At 44.5% G+C, this 17,879-nt stretch overlaps 1 protein-coding gene across 2 annotated transcripts; it reads right to left on the minus strand.

The window, feature by feature from the left end:
- Positions 1 to 714: 714 nt before the first annotated feature.
- LOC120383224 (protein SCO1 homolog, mitochondrial) lies at positions 715 to 17,874 on the minus strand. 2 transcript variants are annotated; one of them, XM_039501055.1, is made up of 7 exons: positions 17,856 to 17,874; positions 17,192 to 17,317; positions 16,685 to 16,775; positions 15,322 to 15,519; positions 8,626 to 8,718; positions 8,362 to 8,477; positions 715 to 1,733 (listed from the first exon to the last, which is right to left on the minus strand). In XM_039501055.1, the coding sequence occupies exons 3-7, from the start codon at positions 16,713 to 16,715 to the stop codon at positions 1,602 to 1,604; spliced, it is 570 nt and encodes a 189-aa protein (XP_039356989.1). In that variant the 5' UTR covers positions 16,716 to 16,775; positions 17,192 to 17,317; positions 17,856 to 17,874; the 3' UTR covers positions 715 to 1,601. The 2 variants fall into 2 exon arrangements, with proteins under 2 accessions (XP_039356989.1, XP_039356988.1); XM_039501054.1 differs by lacking the exon at positions 17,856 to 17,874 and adding an exon at positions 17,593 to 17,750.
- Positions 17,875 to 17,879: the final 5 nt, after the last annotated feature.

The following is a 17,879-nucleotide window of genomic DNA, read 5'->3' on the forward strand; positions in this document are numbered from 1 at the left end:
ACTCCATGCATCTGATGAAGTAGGTTATACCCACAAAAGCTTATGCCCAAATAAATTTGTTAGTCTCTAAGGTACCACAGGATTCCTCATTGTTTTTTCTGATTCAGAGTAACATGGCTACCCCTCTGAAACCTGTCATCATGCAAGGACTGTATAAGGCCACCATTAAAGCCCTGTGGAGTGCTGAAGAGTGTTACTGACAACATTCTAGGGGATGTCAAAGTAGCAAGGAATACAGGAGACTCTTCCCTTAACTTCTGATTTAAGAAAATTGTCATTGATAAAGTTTTAGTTTGTGTTATTTTGCTAAGGATTGAAGCTCTCCTTGGAGCAGTTGGCTGGATCATACACAAATCTTGATAGGGCTTGGCAAATAGTTCTCAGGCTCTTTAAAACACAGTAACTGTACAAGACAGCCTTAGACTGCCAAGCTAAGAGAGAAGCCTCTCCACTGTGGCTGTGCCAGTGACAAGGAACACATGGTAGCCTCATGGGTAGTAGAGTGGCACTGTGCACTTCTGACCAGGACTGTTCACATGTCCATTTAAATATGGATTTTAGCCTATTCAAAGCAACTGTCAAAGCACAGTGAGAAGTCGCTGCATTCTCTGCATTCAGTGTGCTGCACTGGATATATGCAACACTCACTCTGCTCCCTTTGAAGGTGGTATTCAGATTTGATAGCTGCTGTAAGGTCCACAAAAATCAACTGCATGCAACATAAGAGTCATTCCTTTATTTTACAATCAGAGCATTGCACACATTTTACCTGATCAATAGCCGTGGGCACATACACTCGCTGATCACTCCTCCACTCCATTATTCAGTGCTTCATAACTGTCAGACTAAAAAGCTGCAGGGGGCTGGTTACACCAGAAGAAAATCCATCCCCAACTCATAACCTATTTCATTACTAGTAAGAGTAACACCATTCTACATTAGGACATTGGAAACCGTGCCTGGAAGTGATGCTGCATCCCTGGGCTTGAGCTCAAAGATACTCAATCATTGTACAGGGCTGGTCCCACAAGTGGAAGAGGATGTGCCTTCAGTGCTCTCCTGTAAACCACAGGGTAGGAGTGCTATTAAGGCTCGTTACAGTGGACAGGACATTACAAGTGTCTGTACAAGAGCAAAAGGCACTGCAGAGAAGGGGGGGGGGGGTAGAACCCTTTGGGAGGCCAAAGTCTCTGCAACTTACATCAGAGAACAGCCTTTCCTGCAGAGAGTAGTTCTCACTTATCTCTTCCCAAAAGTGAGTGCATAACTGATGCAGAGGTACCTTCACCAACAAAAATAATTTTGTAAAAATTTTAAATTCTTTGCTCCCGTGTTCCATAAGAGTCTCAAACGAATTCCTTATTCTGCAGCATGGTCATTGCTGCCAAATACACCCAATGGGAAAGGTTATGTACAAATTTCTGATAAGCAGCTACATTTCACAGAAATAAATACAATGTACCTTTCTTATTTGGAGAGGAAATGTGTGACATAAGAACACAGTCTTATAAGTTCAGTGCAGTTGAAAGCAGAGACATGTCAGTCCAATTAGAGCCCGCCTTACAGTTTGACTTTGCACTGTTCTTCGCAGATCTTGTATTTTAGCTGGGCTTATACTGTCTCATGTGGGCAGCAATAGAAGTGGCAATCTCAGAATTCTTCTTGTTCTGGCCATAGTAGTCCACAAAGCCTCCATCTGGCCCAATGAGGTACATAATAATTGTGTGATCCACCTGTAAGACAGCAGAGAGCAAATTTGTGCTGCAGGTCCTGAGTGTCACTCAGAGGGCAGTACGGGTTAGTGCCCTGATTAGCTTTTCAATCAGATTATCTCTGACTGTAGATTCACCATGAAGAACAGACTCTAGTTACAGACTAGAAATGGGCCAAGCAGGAGGAAACTGGAGAACAAGCTGTAAATAGATAGGGTGAAGAGGCACTACAAGTAGCAGAGCCTTGCAGGAGCTGTAGGCAGCTTCCCCCATTCCAGTCTTCAAGCAGGGTAAGTACAGAGGACAAGATGGAATGAGAAAATGAGGCTTGACCTGTTTTTCCCCTAACTTTTCCCTCCTCCCAGCTCTTCTGATGCCCGGATTAAGAGGAGAAGTTCTTCCTGCCCCTGCCGGCCTAACATCTCAATGTGTGCAAGACCCTCTCACTCCTTGCTGTCCTACAACTCTGGCTCCTGCAGTGAGACAAGCACTCGAATCCAGACCTTAGCCTGATGTAAATGAAAGGGATATGGTGTGAGGACGCTGCAGTAAACCAAATTCACTCTCAGAGCACATAGTGAGGGCAATAACGTTATTGAGAAAAGTGAGCTATGGCGAGAAGGCCTTGTGTATCCCAGGAAAGGCATGTGTACCCTGCTATGGGGCTCCCTCTGCTGGCTACACTGTGCTAGCATTCAAAGATGCTTCAGCTGCCTTTCAAGCGGGTGGAAAGGTTTAAATCAAGGCAATATAAAATGGTTTCATTTTTTTTAAAGTTCACTCATGTAAATCAGATTGAGATTTTACAAAAGTCTTTAAAATATGTGCTATTGCAATTTAAAACTTAATTAACTCAGTTATAAATGTTTAAATATCACTGTCCTGGTAGGGTCTCTTCTCTGAGCTTTACAAGATTGCTATGGGCAAAAGTAGAATTGAAAACTAAGGCCGTGATCCTGCAAACACTTACGAGGGTACCTAACTTGATTTACATGAACACCTCCACTGACTTCAGTGGGGCTACTCATGTGCTTGAAGTTAGACGTGCACCTAAGTGTAAGCAGCATCACAGACAAATTGTATTAAAACTTCTCATAGCTGCATAAAATCTTTGAAACTTCAAAACAAAACTGCTTCAGTGTTAACAAAAGTGTATGTGGTGTTGTGGTAGCCATGTTAACTGCAGGATATTAGAGACACAAGGTGGGTGAGGCAGTATCTTTTATTGGACTAACTTCTGTGGTGAAAGATGCAAGCTTCTGAGATACACAGAGCTCTTCAAGTCTGGGGAAGGAAGAGTATCTGAGCTAAACACAGGTTGGGACAGATTGTTAAGCAGGAGCCCACGTAACTTGAAATTAAGTGGATAATTGAGGGTTAGACTGTTATGCACGAAGGGTTTGAAGTATGGATGAAACCAGACAATCACTACGTTCTAGAATGAATTTACATAGAAAAAAAGATAAGACAAAAAGCACCACCTCACCTATGGGCAAACACTTTTCACAAAGGGATTACTCCATATTGGATCTTTCAGTACTTGTCCTCAAAGCAATCCTGCTCAACAGTTTCAGAATGTGAGCCTGGAAACTTAAATTCATGACAATCCCATGGGACAACTTCCTTAACCCTCTCTATCCCAATAATCTGCAATCCACTCTATTGAAAATGGAAGCCAGCGACCCGTTGCAAAGGGCAGCAGCTCAGGTCAGCATCAACCCATTTTCTTCCGAGCACCGATCTGCAAGCACACTATCATGAGAGCCTCCTGCATTTGCAATGGAGAGCAAACTGATCAAGCTTTTTGCAAAACAAGCTGCTTCAAACTACCTGTAACTTGCAGGGCAGGCAGTAAAGTTTTCCCACAGTCCTGGGACTAGAGAGGCCACATTTGAGCAGGGTTGGGGGGAGAGAATGGTGCTTCTAGGGACTCGTATACAGTTACTTTGACCTGGGTCTGCACGCTGCAGTGTGGACTCCCAGAGCCATAGGTTCGTGCATGGGTTAGAAAACAATCTTCAGGTATGGTTAAAAAACAAAATGTAGATGCTCAAGTCCAGGGTTCCCTAGCACAGGTCAGCTGACTCAATTTCCACTAACTCTGGGCTTACACTGCAGTGCAGACATCCCTCTGCTACCTCACACACCTGAAGAGCTCTTTGAAATTGCTCTCACGCACGTATCTAGAGTGTGTCCACAGAGAATGTAAGCCCAGGCTCTAGCCTAAGCTCAAGCCTAACGCCCCTTGCGTCCACACACCAATTGTGTTAACCTAGGGCTCAAACCTAGGGTCCCAGGACCTTGCAGGACTGCAGGGTCCAAGCCAATGTTGAGCTGGGATCTAGGGTCCACGCCTTATTGCTTTTCTGTGGGCACACAGCCCCAGAAGTCTTCCAGATGTATCCCAGAGTTCCTTGGGGCAACTTCCTTAGTCCTCTCTATGCCCACAATCTGTGGTGCTGTCTATTGCACTCTATTGCAAACAGAAGCCACACCTTTTGCAAACAGCCTGCACCCAGCAGCTCAGAGCAGTGTTAACCCATTGTCTGCTGAACACCACCAGTCTGCACATGCACTACCAGAGATCTTGCAGCGTTTTCAATGGAAACTGATCAAAACAAGCTTTATGCAAAGAGAGCTGCTTCCTAGTGACAAGAGCACAGCCAGATATTGCTGCACACACTGCCGAGGCACCCCTGCACATGCAGCCCCAGGGCAGGGAGGGGCAGAGGTCAGAAAGGGGACTACGCAGCTGCCCTGCAAGGAGGAGGAGCAGCAGAGCTCCCCACCCAGCATGGTGATAGAAGGGATGACTCCCAACACCTCAGCTGCTCCTGCTCCCTGCAGGACAGCCACTTGGTCCCACTCCGCTCTCTGTCCCTTGCTCCCAGGCCCCCCCGCCCTCACGGGGACTGTGTGTTCAGAGATGACTAGCCAGTGTGCACTGTCAGGGTGGTGAGTGGGAGCCAGCCCCAACACTTCCCCACAGCCTGCCAGGGATCCCTTATCCCTGCCTCCTGGGGGGTACGGCCAGGGCAAGGATAAGGGACCCCTGGGGGATGCTGGAGCACAGTATATCCCAAGTCCTGGGGGTACCCTTCATACCCAAGTAACCAAAACACTTTAATTGAACAGCCCATTTTAAAAATTAAAAGTTGCAAAGTTTCATTTTAATAGTTTGGCAGCCCTGGCAGCACTTATGTCCTAATTATCCTCTGAACAGGTGCACATGGGCATTTTCCTGCCAATGTGACTCAGTGTAGAGGGAGAGAACCCAATTCTCAAATTAGATGGTAGAGTTCAGTATAAAGCTTTCTACTGACACAGCCACCAAAGGAACTAATTATGCAGTTTATGTATTCATGTGCTCCTTATTGACCCGAGTCCCATCAACAGCACCGTCACAGTTAGGAAAAAGGGTGGGCACTAATATTTTACCACTGTGCAACACATGCTCAAGTGCTGACGGGGGTGTGCGCGTGTGTGTATATGGTGGGCAGGGGGAGGTGCTGGGCACTCTGGGTTAGGGTTACGTTGACTTAGGTCTGTGCACTGCAGTGCAGATTCCAGAGCCCTAGATTTGAACACAGGTTGGAAAATCCTTTACCTAAGGTTAAAATACAGTGCAGATGCTCAAGCCCAGAGTTCCCTGATACAGTTCAGCTGACTCAAGTCCCACTAACCCAGTGGTTCTTAAATTATGCATCAGGCCCCCAAAGTGGGCTGCAACCCTGTTTTAATGGGGTCACTAGGATTGGTGTCAGATTTGCTGGGGCCAAGAGCCAAAGCCCAAGCCCCCATGGCCTGGGGGCGAAGCCAAAGCCCTTGATGTTCGGCTTCAGCCCCCCAACCTGGGGCAGCAGGGCTTGGGTGGGCTCAGGCTTCAGTCCCCCATTCTGGGGTCATGTAGTAATTTTTGTTGTCAGAAGGGTGTTGTGGTGCAATGAGCTTTGAGAACCCCTGCAAACCATAGCCTTGCACTGCTGTGTAGACATACCCCTAGTGCAGGGGTCAGCAACCTTTCAGAAGTGGTGTGCCGAATCTTCATTTATTCACTCTGATTTAACGTTTCACGTGCCGGTAGTACATTTTAACATTTTTAGAAGGTCTCGCTCTCTAAGTCTATAAACCATTGTTGTATGTAAAGTAAACCAGTTTTTTTAAATGTTTAAGAAGCTTCATTTAAAATGTAATTAAAATGCAGATCTTATTAGTTTAGTGCAGTGGTTCTTAACCTGGGGCGCACGCACTCCCTGGGGCAGGGCTGGTGCAAGGATATTTTACACCCTAGGCGAAACTTCCTTGCGCCCCCCCGTTGCACATCCATTCATTGAGGGGCAAATCCCAACGAGCCTTTATAGACCCCAGGGGCCAGCCATGCCCAGGGGCTGCTCTCCAGAGCAGGTTCCCTGCTCCCCGCCCCCTGAACTCCCCTGGAGGGTGCATAGCCTCCCCCGCCACCCCGGTGACCCCTGCCCCAAGTTCACTCACTGGCTTTGCCAGGCCTGGGCTGCTGCAGCAGCTTGGCAGGGAGGAGCCGCCTTCTGGTGGCTCCAGAGAGCCAGAGTGTCCCGCTTGCGGCAGCAGCGAGCCCCAGCCATTGAGGAGCCAGTGCCCTAGTGACTTCATCCTGGTCAGGTCTCACGGCTACTACTCCCTCTTCCTCCTCCTCTTGGCAACTGATACCACTTCCTATTTCTTGAAATCCAGCTCTGCACTCGCACCATCTTCTCATGGTTTCCCTCCTACTTCTGGTCATTCCTTCAGTATCTCATTCAGTGCATCCCCCCACCTCCAGTCATTGTTCTTGGCCCATTCTTCTCACTGCCTCTGCATCAGGGGTGGGCAAACTTTTTGGCCCGGGGGCCACATCAGGGTTCTGAAACTGTATGGAGGGCTGGGGTGTAATGTATTAAATTGCTCCCCATAGGAATGTGCTACTTATGGTGTACTACTTACGGCTGCCAGTCCCGGCGCTCCATAAGTAGCACATTCCTACCGGGAGCAATTTAATGCACTATACCCACAGTCGCGCTGCCCTGCACCAGATTGCAACCCCATCCCCCAGAGAGCTGACGGCGCGGCGAGCTGAGGCTGCGGGGGAGGGGCCGGGGGCTAGCCTCCCCAGCCGGAAGCTCAAGGGCTGGATAGGACGGTAACGCGGGCCATAGTTTGCCCACCTCTGCTCTACATGCTCTTATCTGCAAGCACAACCTTAAATCATCTACCTCCCTGTGAGGAAGCTTTCCGCCTTCATTCAATCCCATATCTCAGTAACTGATATCTTTGTGGATATCCAGCTACCAATTTAAACTCAGCAGACAAAACCAAACTCTTGATCTGCCACCTCCCCTTCCCACCACTACAACTGAGGACAGCACCCCACCTTCCTCCAAGTTACTCAGGCCCATAACCTGGGTGTCTTCCTTGACTTCTCTGTATTCAGGCCATCTCTAAAGCTTGCTTATTCTTCCCATACATCCCTTAGATCCACCCTTCTCCCTTTGCCAATATTTCTGAAACTCATCCAAGCCCTTATTTAGTATCTTGACTACTATAATCTCCTTTTCTCTAGTGTTGACTACTGCAATCTCTCATGCCTCAAATCCATTCAAAACACTGTTGCAAAACTCTTCTTCCTGGCTCATCACTTGGACCACCTCACCCCTTGCTGAGTCCAACACTGGTTCCCCATACTTCCACAAACACAAGAATTTTGTCTTCACCTCTAAGATCTTTCACAGTACTACCCTGCCCCACCTACCTAATTTAATCACTTGTGGTGTCAATCCCCCCCTTCATAATGCCAACATTCCCAGGCTTTACTGTTCACCGATCCTTAAACAGCTCCACATTTTCTCCCATGCTGCAATTTACACATGCAGAAAGTCTCCTATTAACTGTAGACACTGATTTGTCTTCCTTTAAATCCCACCTTCATCTACAAAACCCTGCCAGTTGATCACAGCTAGGCAGTGATGAGCTGACCATCCCTCTTCCTACTCCTTTAATTCCCAATTCCTGCCATTCCCCCTCACCCTGCCTCCACCTCCAATTGCAAGCAAGACCAAAACAAGACAACGTGGAATTAAATTCATGTTAATTCATAACCATGAATTGTATGTTATTTCATGTTATTCCCCATGCTCACCTTGTGTGTGCCTCCTTTAGGACATGAGCTCACTGGAGCGGAAAATGCCTCTTTGGGTTAAGTCTACAAAGCAAAGAAAAAAACCACAGCTGGCCCATGCCAGCTGACTCAGATTCATGGGACTGTTGTGCTGACTTCCAGGCTTGGGCTCTCTGTGACCCACTCACCCTGCAGGATCCTAGTCTACACAGCAATGAAACAGCCCTGCAGCCCAAGCCCTGCAAGCCTGAGTTGGCTGGCATGGGCCAGCCGTGGGTTTTTCTTTGCTGTGTATATATACTCCATTATCTGTGTTTGTACAGTATCCAGCACAATGGTGCCTTGGTCCCAGTTTAGGTCTTTGGGGCTAATTCCCCTAATGTAAACATTTAGTAGGAACAATAAATATAAATAGGCATTTGTTATGCAGGATCTTAGATTAGATTATCTTCTGGCTTTAAAATCAGTGAATGAATCTGAATAATAGAGCACTCAGGCACAGGCCCTGCTTTTACTTACTATGTAGTCATTGTCTTCATCCTTGGGGCCTGAGCTGTAATACACACGATAGGCTCTGGACACCTGCTCAATCTGCTCTTTGGTACCAGTCAGTCCAATCAGTTTTGGAGAAAACTCTAAACAGAAATGCAACATATTAGCCATGCTAAGGTTCCTGCCACCCAGAACCAGCTTTGGTAGAGCCCAGCCATCATTTTAATCACAAAAGAAAGCAACGAGTACAGAACAGCTACACAGTGCAAGGAAGAGAAAGGCAAATGGTACCTTTAACGTATCTGGCAACGGCTTCTCCAGTGTCCCTCTCTGGGTCAATGGTAATGAAGAGTGGGGTCACATTTGGCAGAGATGGGATGTTGTCTGTCACCACAAAGATTAACAGTTAATATTGCTCTCAGCAGGCCCAATGCCACAGCTCATCTCCCACATAATGAGGCTATAGCCAAACTCATAATACACGGTGAATATAGGGGGCCCTTTTTTGCACGGACTGAAATGGTGACCACTTTGGAATGATATTGGGGAGGTTAAATAACATCTAATAACTTTTTTAAAGGCCAGGGAGCAAGTGTAATGAGATAAAATGGTGTTCTCCAAACCCTTGCGTCTGCCCTGGGGGTCCCTTCTCCTCAAGTAGAGACCCTACCTCTATTTACTAGGGCTGACAGGCCAATTGAGGTGCAAGGAATGTAGACTGTAACCAAGATCAGGCATCTTGAGAAATAATAACCACTTCTCCCTGTTGAAAGGAGATGGTATTTTGCATTTCAGCATCTATCCTGCCACCGCCTCCTTCCAAGGGAGCAATGCCATACCACAGAGACATCAGGGAAGGCTCCTCCTGCAGCAGTAGCACAAACAGCAGCAAAAGCTACTTGCTGTTGCAACAGTGCACATTCCTACAGGGGAAAGGGTTATCTGCCTCTCCTTAACATATTAGGTTTGCTTCTGGGGAAGCTGACAGAACCCATCGTCAACAGAATCTACAACCCACCTGGCCCAGAGGCCATCTTTCAGCCATCCCCATTGTCACAACAGAGCTGGACTCACCTTTCTGGACTCCTCCTTCCCTCACCCCTTTGACCAGAGCACATTAATTTCTTTCCTGCTAGGAAAGGCTCCATCCTGCCAGTAGTTACTATCCATACTTTTCCTCCTTTATTCAAGGTGCTGCTGGAGGACCCAAATCTCTCTCCTCAAGAAACAAATGTGGACCTCGCTCAGCCTGCCATCAACAATCACACCCTATCAAGTGGCTCAATTTCACTGGTGCTGAGAGTGCCACACTGGGGCAAGTAGCTGGGATTTTAAACATTCTGCTAGACTTCTTCTGTACCCAAGAAATATTAAAGACTGTAAAAGAGAGCATCCATTGCAGAACCTGTCTGTCTGAAAGGACGTTTTGAGCATGCAGAATATTGGAGATTCTCTCTGTCCTGCAGAGCCAAGATCTTTGCCACAGAACCTTTCACCTATTGACAGTACCTCCTCTTAAATGAATGTTACTGGTAAAATTGTAACAGGAATGTTTGAGATTCATGAGAGTTCTATAGGGGCCACCATCTCAACAATGGGGGCTGCAGCACCATGCAGGCATGTGTACAGCCAGTTTAGGGTCCCCCGGATATTGCCCTATAGGATGCTGGGGCTAAGTCACACTGCTTGCTGCTTCCCTGGCATTTTTGCACGTGGACATAAGGTGTTTTTCAAATGAATGAGAGGGATGAATGGGCAAGATTTCTCTAATGCTCTAATACAAAACTCTGTCTCGAGAGAGATCTGTTCTCCAGAATAGATCCAGCCTTTCTTTAATCAAGAAACTGCTCTTGGTTAGCAGTCACTACCATATTTCATTAACCAAGAAAACCCTCTTCTAGCAGGACAATACCACATCCCAAAGGGTAGTGCCAAGTACAAAAAACTATAGGAACCCAACATTGACTCAGAGCATGCCTTATATGAGGCTTCCCCCAAGATCTAAGCATGAGGCCCAGTTTGACCTTGTTTGCTATTACATTGCATCTAATGTGAAGCAATGCAGAGAGACCAGGGACTTGGAGCAATCACATTTTTGAATTGCTCTGCTCCAGCTCTGACTCCACTCCACGCTCCGACTCAAATTAATTTTTAACTAAATAAAAAAGTGCATACTGTAATTTTGAAAAAAACATTTTTAGTCAGACTTAACACAATTTACGTCATCAACAATGATACAAACTAGAATCATTCATAATTCATTCTGTACAAAATTATTGCAGCAATCAAGTCATCTTTCATAGCCTGCTGCAAATCATTTAAAATTAACTTTAAAGCTGAAAACACTCGCTCTACACTAGCTTGAGTTTTTGGCATGCTCGAAGCAATTCTACAGGCAGCCTGAATGCAGTGTGGGTAGCTGTGAATGGCCTCAAGAACAGACTTAACTTTTAGCCTACCAATAGACTCCATCACCTCACAATCTTCCCGAAAGTTTCTCTTGAATAAATGCTTCATTACAATTATGAATTGCAGAAACTCGGTGTCTTTCTTGTTAATTCAAGCATCAATTCTTCAGAAGATGATTTGATAATTTCCATTTCCACATGATGGTTGTTTGAAAACAGCCTGCTATTTCTGAAGGATGTGAACTTTCTGAAACCACAAATTTGATTGCTGATGACTCCTTTTGTTGTTTCGCTTTCTTCAACCTCTTTCACCGAGTTCAAATGTAGCAATAGATTTTGTTTTTCGAGTCGTCGAGCAATATCAAGGAGCCCTTCCTTTGCCTTTGGTATTTCCCTTGAGGTAAGAAGAATCCGATACCGTGGGTCAACAAACTCCAGCAAGGAAACCAATATTGTCAAAAAGCTTCTCTTTGCGTTTCTGCATGGAGGATAGAATTCCTTCTGCAATCTGTCCTCCATTTTCTTGCAAGAATTTTGACAGTTTTCGACATTCCTTCATTAAAACTCCTGGGGTTACAGCGACAGCTTGAAAATTCATGGTTGTTTGGTTTGGCTTTGCCAAGAGGTCTCACGGGTTCTTCACTTCATCCCATTCAGCTTTTGTTAACTTGAGTTCTCTTGTTCCAGCAGCAGCCACTTGTTCACAGTAAGATTGATCGGCTTCTCATTTTTCAATCACAAATGTTGAACCCCAGTGAGACACAGTATTCAATGATTGAGTTACCCCATGTAGATCAAGCAGAACACTGAGTACTTGGGGTTCATAGTTTGACAATGACTTGTCAAATTTTTCCAAGAAATTTTTCCACACGTTTTGTTCAGTCCATCCCAGATTGCCAACTGAGGTGGGGAATACCACACCGCATCAGTTGGACTTTTGAGTCGTCCTCAATGAAGCCATGTTGGAAGTATGAGACAAGGTCATTAACCCATTGTGCAGCAGCATTCATGTTGAGTTCGATTTCATCCATTCCTTTAGTTCCTTCATCAGACAAAATAGCTTCAGTTCTGTCCACATCCCTGTTCTCAGAGGTAGAAATGGTTTCATTGTCCTCGCTGATATTTTTGATGGCACGCATCATGTTTGCTGCATTGTCAACGCAGATGCTCAGCACCTGCATTTCATTGCTCTCAAATTTTTCTAAAATAGCCTTTACTTGACTTTTCAAGTACAAAGAATTGTGATGCCCTTCAGTGTTGATTATGTCCAAAGTTTTTACCACAGCTTTATCTTTTCCTTCTTCATAGTACTGAGCACTGATTGGAAGGAAATTTCTGTTTCCAAGGATTGCCGCATCCATTTTCAGGTAGCACAATTTTTGCTCCAAAGCTTTCTTGACTCTTCGTGACCAGACTCAGCTGTGCTGACAACTAAATGACAAACCACATCATGCCCTGTCAAAACACCAAGCTGCCGACCCATTTCACCTGCAATTTTTTGGAATCCTTTGTTCTTTAGCCTGAAGGTAGTGAGCGGCATTGAACTCAAGCAAACCATTTCCATCAGCCCTTCACGGAAAGTATTGACAACCATGGTGACTGTAACCTTTGAGGACTTCAAATATGAGTTAAGTTTTGTTTGCTCAATTTGGGTTTCTTTTCAGATGAAGCGCCACAAAAAATCTTTTCTCCGAGAGTTTTCAAAGAGCCAGATGAACGTCATTTAGCCGTGTCAGCTTTCTGTTTTGCCTCATCTTCCTGGTCCTTTTTTGTAACCAGAGCCACATAGTTTTCCGGATAGTTATGTTTTACATGCCACCAAAGGTTTAAACTTTTCACAGCACTTGCTTCACTTGTCTTGAAGCTACATGGTTTGAGTTCGCCATTCACTTCCTTTTCCACCTTGCACGTTGCCCATTTCTTATTTGCTTTTCCCAAATTTGGGCTTTTCAAATTCAAAAGTAAAGACGTCGTTGAGATCCTTTTCTGTAAATTGGCTATCAATCATGGGGGACAGATCTGATTATTTTTCTGAAGCCATGGCCAAATCTTTTTGTGCTGCTACCGCATCCAAAAAATATTTAAAAAGCAACAAACAAAAGCATTACATTTTTTTATAACGTACCTGCTTGTGATATCTTAACCATTTCAGGTACTTTGAATTTATTTTGGATTTTCTCAACAAAAATGATTGCATTTTCTTTTTACACAAAATTATTATTAAAGTATATTTTAACATGTTTCTTGCAGTTTTAATGACGTAGAAGTGTTTTTGATATACATAATTTTTTATTTATCAATTGCAAGTTAGTTTTTCTTATGAAATTTGGCGGTAAAAATATTCAAAATATTTTCCAAGTTTTTAATATCTCAAAAATGCGTTAATATAGATACATCAATGAAACTTGGTATGTGCCATAGTGTTAGTATGTGCTATTGCTGTTCTACAACATTAATTGTCAGGCAGTAATGAGGCTACACGTTACAAGGTTGAAAATAAACTTTAACGGGAAAGCAGATTCAAATTGCAAGCACAGTCTTTTTAGTAAAGAGAGCAAATTTTTGGAAATATGTTTTTGCTTCATCAGACTGAATAGATTATACAAAATAGAGCAAGTAACAGGTTCCATCTTGTATAATGTTTCCAGCCTGATGAAGGAAAAACATTTCTGAAAATTTACTCTTTACTAAAAGGACTATGCTTGCAATTTGAAACCACTTTCCCTTTAAAGTTTATTTCCAATGTTCTATCATACAACATCATTCAATTAAAATTATTTAAACTACAGGTGTCGTGAACTGGGGGAACTGGGCCAATTTTATTTAATATTTTTTTTAAATCTTTGACTATTTAACAGATACAATCCTGGAATATGATTTAATGCTAAAACATGCATTAAAATTGTACTCTTAATTTATTTTGTATAATTAACCATTTCTGAGAAAGCAGCAAAGAGTCTTGTGGCACCTTATAGACTAACAGATGTTTTGGAGCCTGAGCTTTCGTGGGTGAATACCCACTTCGTCGGATGCATCCGAAGTGCATCCGACGAGATGGGTATTCACCCACGAAAGCTCATGCTCCAAAACGTCTGTTAGTCTATAAGGTGCCACAAGACTCTTTGCTGCTTTTACAGATCCAGACTAACATGGCTACCCCTCTGATACATTTCCGAGAAAAGTGTTTAAAAATTGTAATCTGCTTAGAATGATAAACAATTTTACTTATTAATTATTTTTCATCTTTGGAACCATAAATTTTAAATGTAATAATAAATTAATTATTAATTTATTATGGAACATAATATTACCACTCATAGCCAGGGGCAGTCAATGAAAAACCTTTCTTGAAATATGAAATAAAAATGACCAACTGCCAGTTCAGGACACCTATGGTTTAAATAATTTTGGATAATGTAATCTAGTAGCACATACTAATGCTAAAACACAGACATAATTTCATTACTTTATATTAAAGCATTTTTGAGATATTAATCAGAAATTAACTTTTCATCACCTCCTTGAAGGGACTGTAGCTCCCTTAGGAAGAATTTTAGGACACGTGTTCACAGAAACATTTTTTGTTAAAATGACTTAAGGATTCACCCCCAAAGTTGTGTTGGACATTTTCCAATCACTCTGGATTTATCACAAAAATCACTCCTAATTTACGCAAAAATGTTTACTGTACATTTATATGCCTGCCACACGTGACTGTCAGTAAATTTAAAACTACAGACAATGCTACCAAAAGACCATTGAACAGATAACATATAAAATAAGTCCGCCAGAGTGATACGGGAGCGTGTACAAATGAACAAATGTACCGGTAACGGGAGCCCATGTAAGAAATGAGCTTAAGTGGTTAATATCTCATGATATCTTAATATATTAATAACAAAAACTTTTTTTTTTGCAATATACCTGTTTGTGATAACTTAAATGTTGCGTGTCACATCACACTTTTCCATAATCGCAGCACTCAGTGCGTCTCGTTGATCAACCCTTACAAAAGAAGTATCAACACATACTAATCTAACTAATCTACGCAAGTACGTATTCGCCTAATCTTGGCACAAGGGTGGGAGCAGTCTGCAGTGTTGCCGGATGTCTGATAATTATCTGATTCTTTAATAAAAGATATCTCCAAAAAAACTTTGTAATTTTGTATCTGTACATTAAATCTTGATTTTGGCCAAAATGAGAGTAACTGTGACATATTATGTAAAGTAGATGTTAATATCAATTGTTATACAATCTGAAACTTTTTGGCACCTTTAGGACTTTCTTGCTAAATACCATTTATTTTGAATTGAAAATAAAAAAAAACTGGAGCAGTAGAGTAGTCAAGATTTTCTCCAGCTCCGGGGCAAAAACCTGCAGCTCCACTGCTCCCCACTCCAGCTCCGGGCTCTGCCCAAAGCCCTGAGAGAGAGCAGAAAAAAGGCTGAAATTTTCACATACATTAAGGAGATGGTCCCATTGCCATTTAGTAAGCTAGGAGAAGCACTGTAGTATTTCACTACATGAAGTGCAGCCTATTTTAAGTAGAGTTAGGATTCTGACTGGATTCAATTACCAATTTCATCCACCGCTAGAATCATTTTCTCCAATTCCTCTGGACAGATATCAGGGCAGTGCGTGAAGCCGAAGTAGATTAACACCCACTGGCCCAGGAAGTCCCTGTTGGTCCTGGGCTGTCCCTGGTGATCCACAAGTGAGAAAGGGCCTCCCAGCAATGGCTTCCCAAGAGCTCGCTTCTGTTCTTTCTCCAGCACTGAAACCAAACAGCAATGGGAGGTTACTACCAGCTGTGTCACACACAAAAGATCCCAGAAACCATTCAAAGACAGTTTGAGTCATAAGGCTCTCAAAGGCAAATATGCCTAGTAGGACTACAGTAATGTAACACCTTGAATTTCAAAGCCCACTGCAAAATATAAGCCCAACATGGACAAGACAACTTTATAGTAAACAGAACAGTTTTACATTGTGATATTTTCCATATAAACTATATTCTACTGTGCTCCAAAAGGAGCTTATAATCAAGATGGCACTGAAGCTCATATGCTGAAGTCAGGAAACATGAATTGGGATGGGATGCCTGCAGTTAAGAGTCAGGCATCTTCTAGAGACTTAAGGGGCGGGGGGGCCTGCTGTGCTGCCACGGTCTAACTGGGTTTCAGTATCAGGACAAGGAAAAAAGAATTAGGTAAGTGTTCACTATAAAGAGAGCATTAAACAGTAAGTGGTTAAATCCAGCATACAGGGGTTAAAATGAGAATTGGGAATCTATGCTCTTAAAAAGTCTTACACATACTTCCACACCCTGGGGAAACAGACATGCACACACTCATTCTGGGCTTTTACACTCTAATCTTGTGTAATGCTTGCATACCACGATAACAGGTGCAATATAACAACTTAATATAAACCAACAATACTACAAGTTTTAAAATAGGACTTTAAAAGAGCAAAAAAAAAATCAAAAATGTAGAAAAGTAAAATATTGAATAAACTGAAAACAGATAATGGCATAAAATATGTATATATGCACACAGGGTAAAAATACAAACTGACAATCAAAGAGCAAATGGCCATGAGTTAAACAGATAAAGGAAAAAGATCCTAAAACTAAGTAGGTAAAATATGCCAGAACAGAAAGACAATGTGCAAAAAGTCTTGTGCTCCACCTTATTCCATGAATATTTAGACCAGAATCTCTTTTGGACAAGGAGCTGTCATCCTGTGTGTTTGTGAGGTGTCTAGCACACTGATAGGCACTGTGCTAAAATCAGCATTATCAATCTCTAATAGTTGTCACCCTTCCGAGCAGCACTACCACAACTAACATGTCCACAAGATCTTTTTATCTGCCCAGCTATAAAGGCTTGGAGGGGGAATTACAAAGGTTTTGGGATGATAATGTAACATATACATACTTTCTTCCTTTTTTTTCTTGAAGTATTTCATTCCTGCCAATAAAGCTCCACCAATCGCAAATGTGAGTGCCAAGGACTTCCAGGAAACTGGCTACTAGGAGAGAGATTCCATAAAAATTAAACTTCATCATCTTCAACTATTTTTTTTGTAAAACATAGGAAAGTGCTAAGTATGTGTTTATGGAATAAACACCCAGCTCTTGTGATATGACAGAATACCTGTATCAGAGACCACAATTCTGCATGAAGAACCAATCCACAAAAACCAAACCCAGGTACGTTTATAAATACAGCCAGTGCACAGAGACTATCAACACAGGGGAGAAATTCCAGCCATGGCTGCCACAGAGGGACCTCCCCACCCTGGCTTCCCCCTTGACCGGGAGGGCAGGGCACCTCTTACTACACACAAGGAAGATGAGGGAGTTTTAGGCCTTAGCGCATAACCCCTCTGAGTTTAGATTAAGGACACGGCTACGGCCGCCATTGGGAACGTGGCCTCCTTACCCCGGGCTTCGAGGGGCCCGTCTTCGCTTTGTCTCCCTGAGGTGCAGTAGCCAGGTGGCGAGTCACCGCCACGGAGCCGGGGAGACCCCAGCATGGTGAGCGGCGAGCAAGGCGGACAGCGAGCAGCTGCAGAGAGAGACATGAGGTGAGCAGCAGGTTAAGGCGCGAGGCGGCTCGGGTTCTGGGGACGCGCAGGCGCGAGGGGGGCCGGCCGGGAAGGGGGCGGGGGGCACGGGCCGGGCCGGTGAGCGGCCGCCGGGGCGCGGAGCTGTTCTGACATGGCGGGGCCCTGGCCACCTGCCCCCAGGCAGGGTCCAGCCGGGTCAGGCTGCTCCGTGCGGGAAGCAGGACCCCGCCAGGCCGCAGGGGCGCGGCCCCCCCGGACCGGAAGTTCCCCTCACCGGTCGCGTCCACGCGCCTCTGCGTCCCGGAACGTGGAGTCCCAGCGCCCAGACGAGGGAGACCCGCCCGGCCACCGCCGCCATCCTACAACCGGCGTCACCGCCCACTAACCCCGCCCCCCTGGCAGCTTCCGGTGTCATCGCTAACTAACCCCCCGGCAGTTTCCGGCGACGCCGTAACTAACCCCGCCCCCCGGCAACTTCCGGCGTCATCGCCCACTAACCCCGCCCCCCGGCAGCTTCCGGTGTCACAGCCAACTAACCCCCCGGCAGCTTCCGGTGACGCC

The sequence above is a fragment of the Mauremys reevesii genome, linkage group 15, assembly GCF_016161935.1.
Source record: "Mauremys reevesii isolate NIE-2019 linkage group 15, ASM1616193v1, whole genome shotgun sequence".
Taxonomy (NCBI): Eukaryota; Metazoa; Chordata; order Testudines; family Geoemydidae; genus Mauremys; species Mauremys reevesii.

Excerpts from the sequence above, each read along its gene's own strand:
- LOC120383224 (XM_039501054.1), bottom strand. The coding sequence starts at position 17,733 with ATGACACCGGAAGCTGCCAGGGGGGCGGGGTTAGTGGGCGGTGACGCC. Across the intron at positions 8,719-15,321 it reads TCTAGCGGTGGATGAAATTG|ACAACATCCCATCTCTGCCA; the intron begins GTAATTGAATCC and ends TTGTGGTGACAG. Across the intron at positions 8,478-8,625 it reads CGTTGCCAGATACGTTAAAG|AGTTTTCTCCAAAACTGATT; the intron begins GTACCATTTGCC and ends ATTTCTGTTTAG.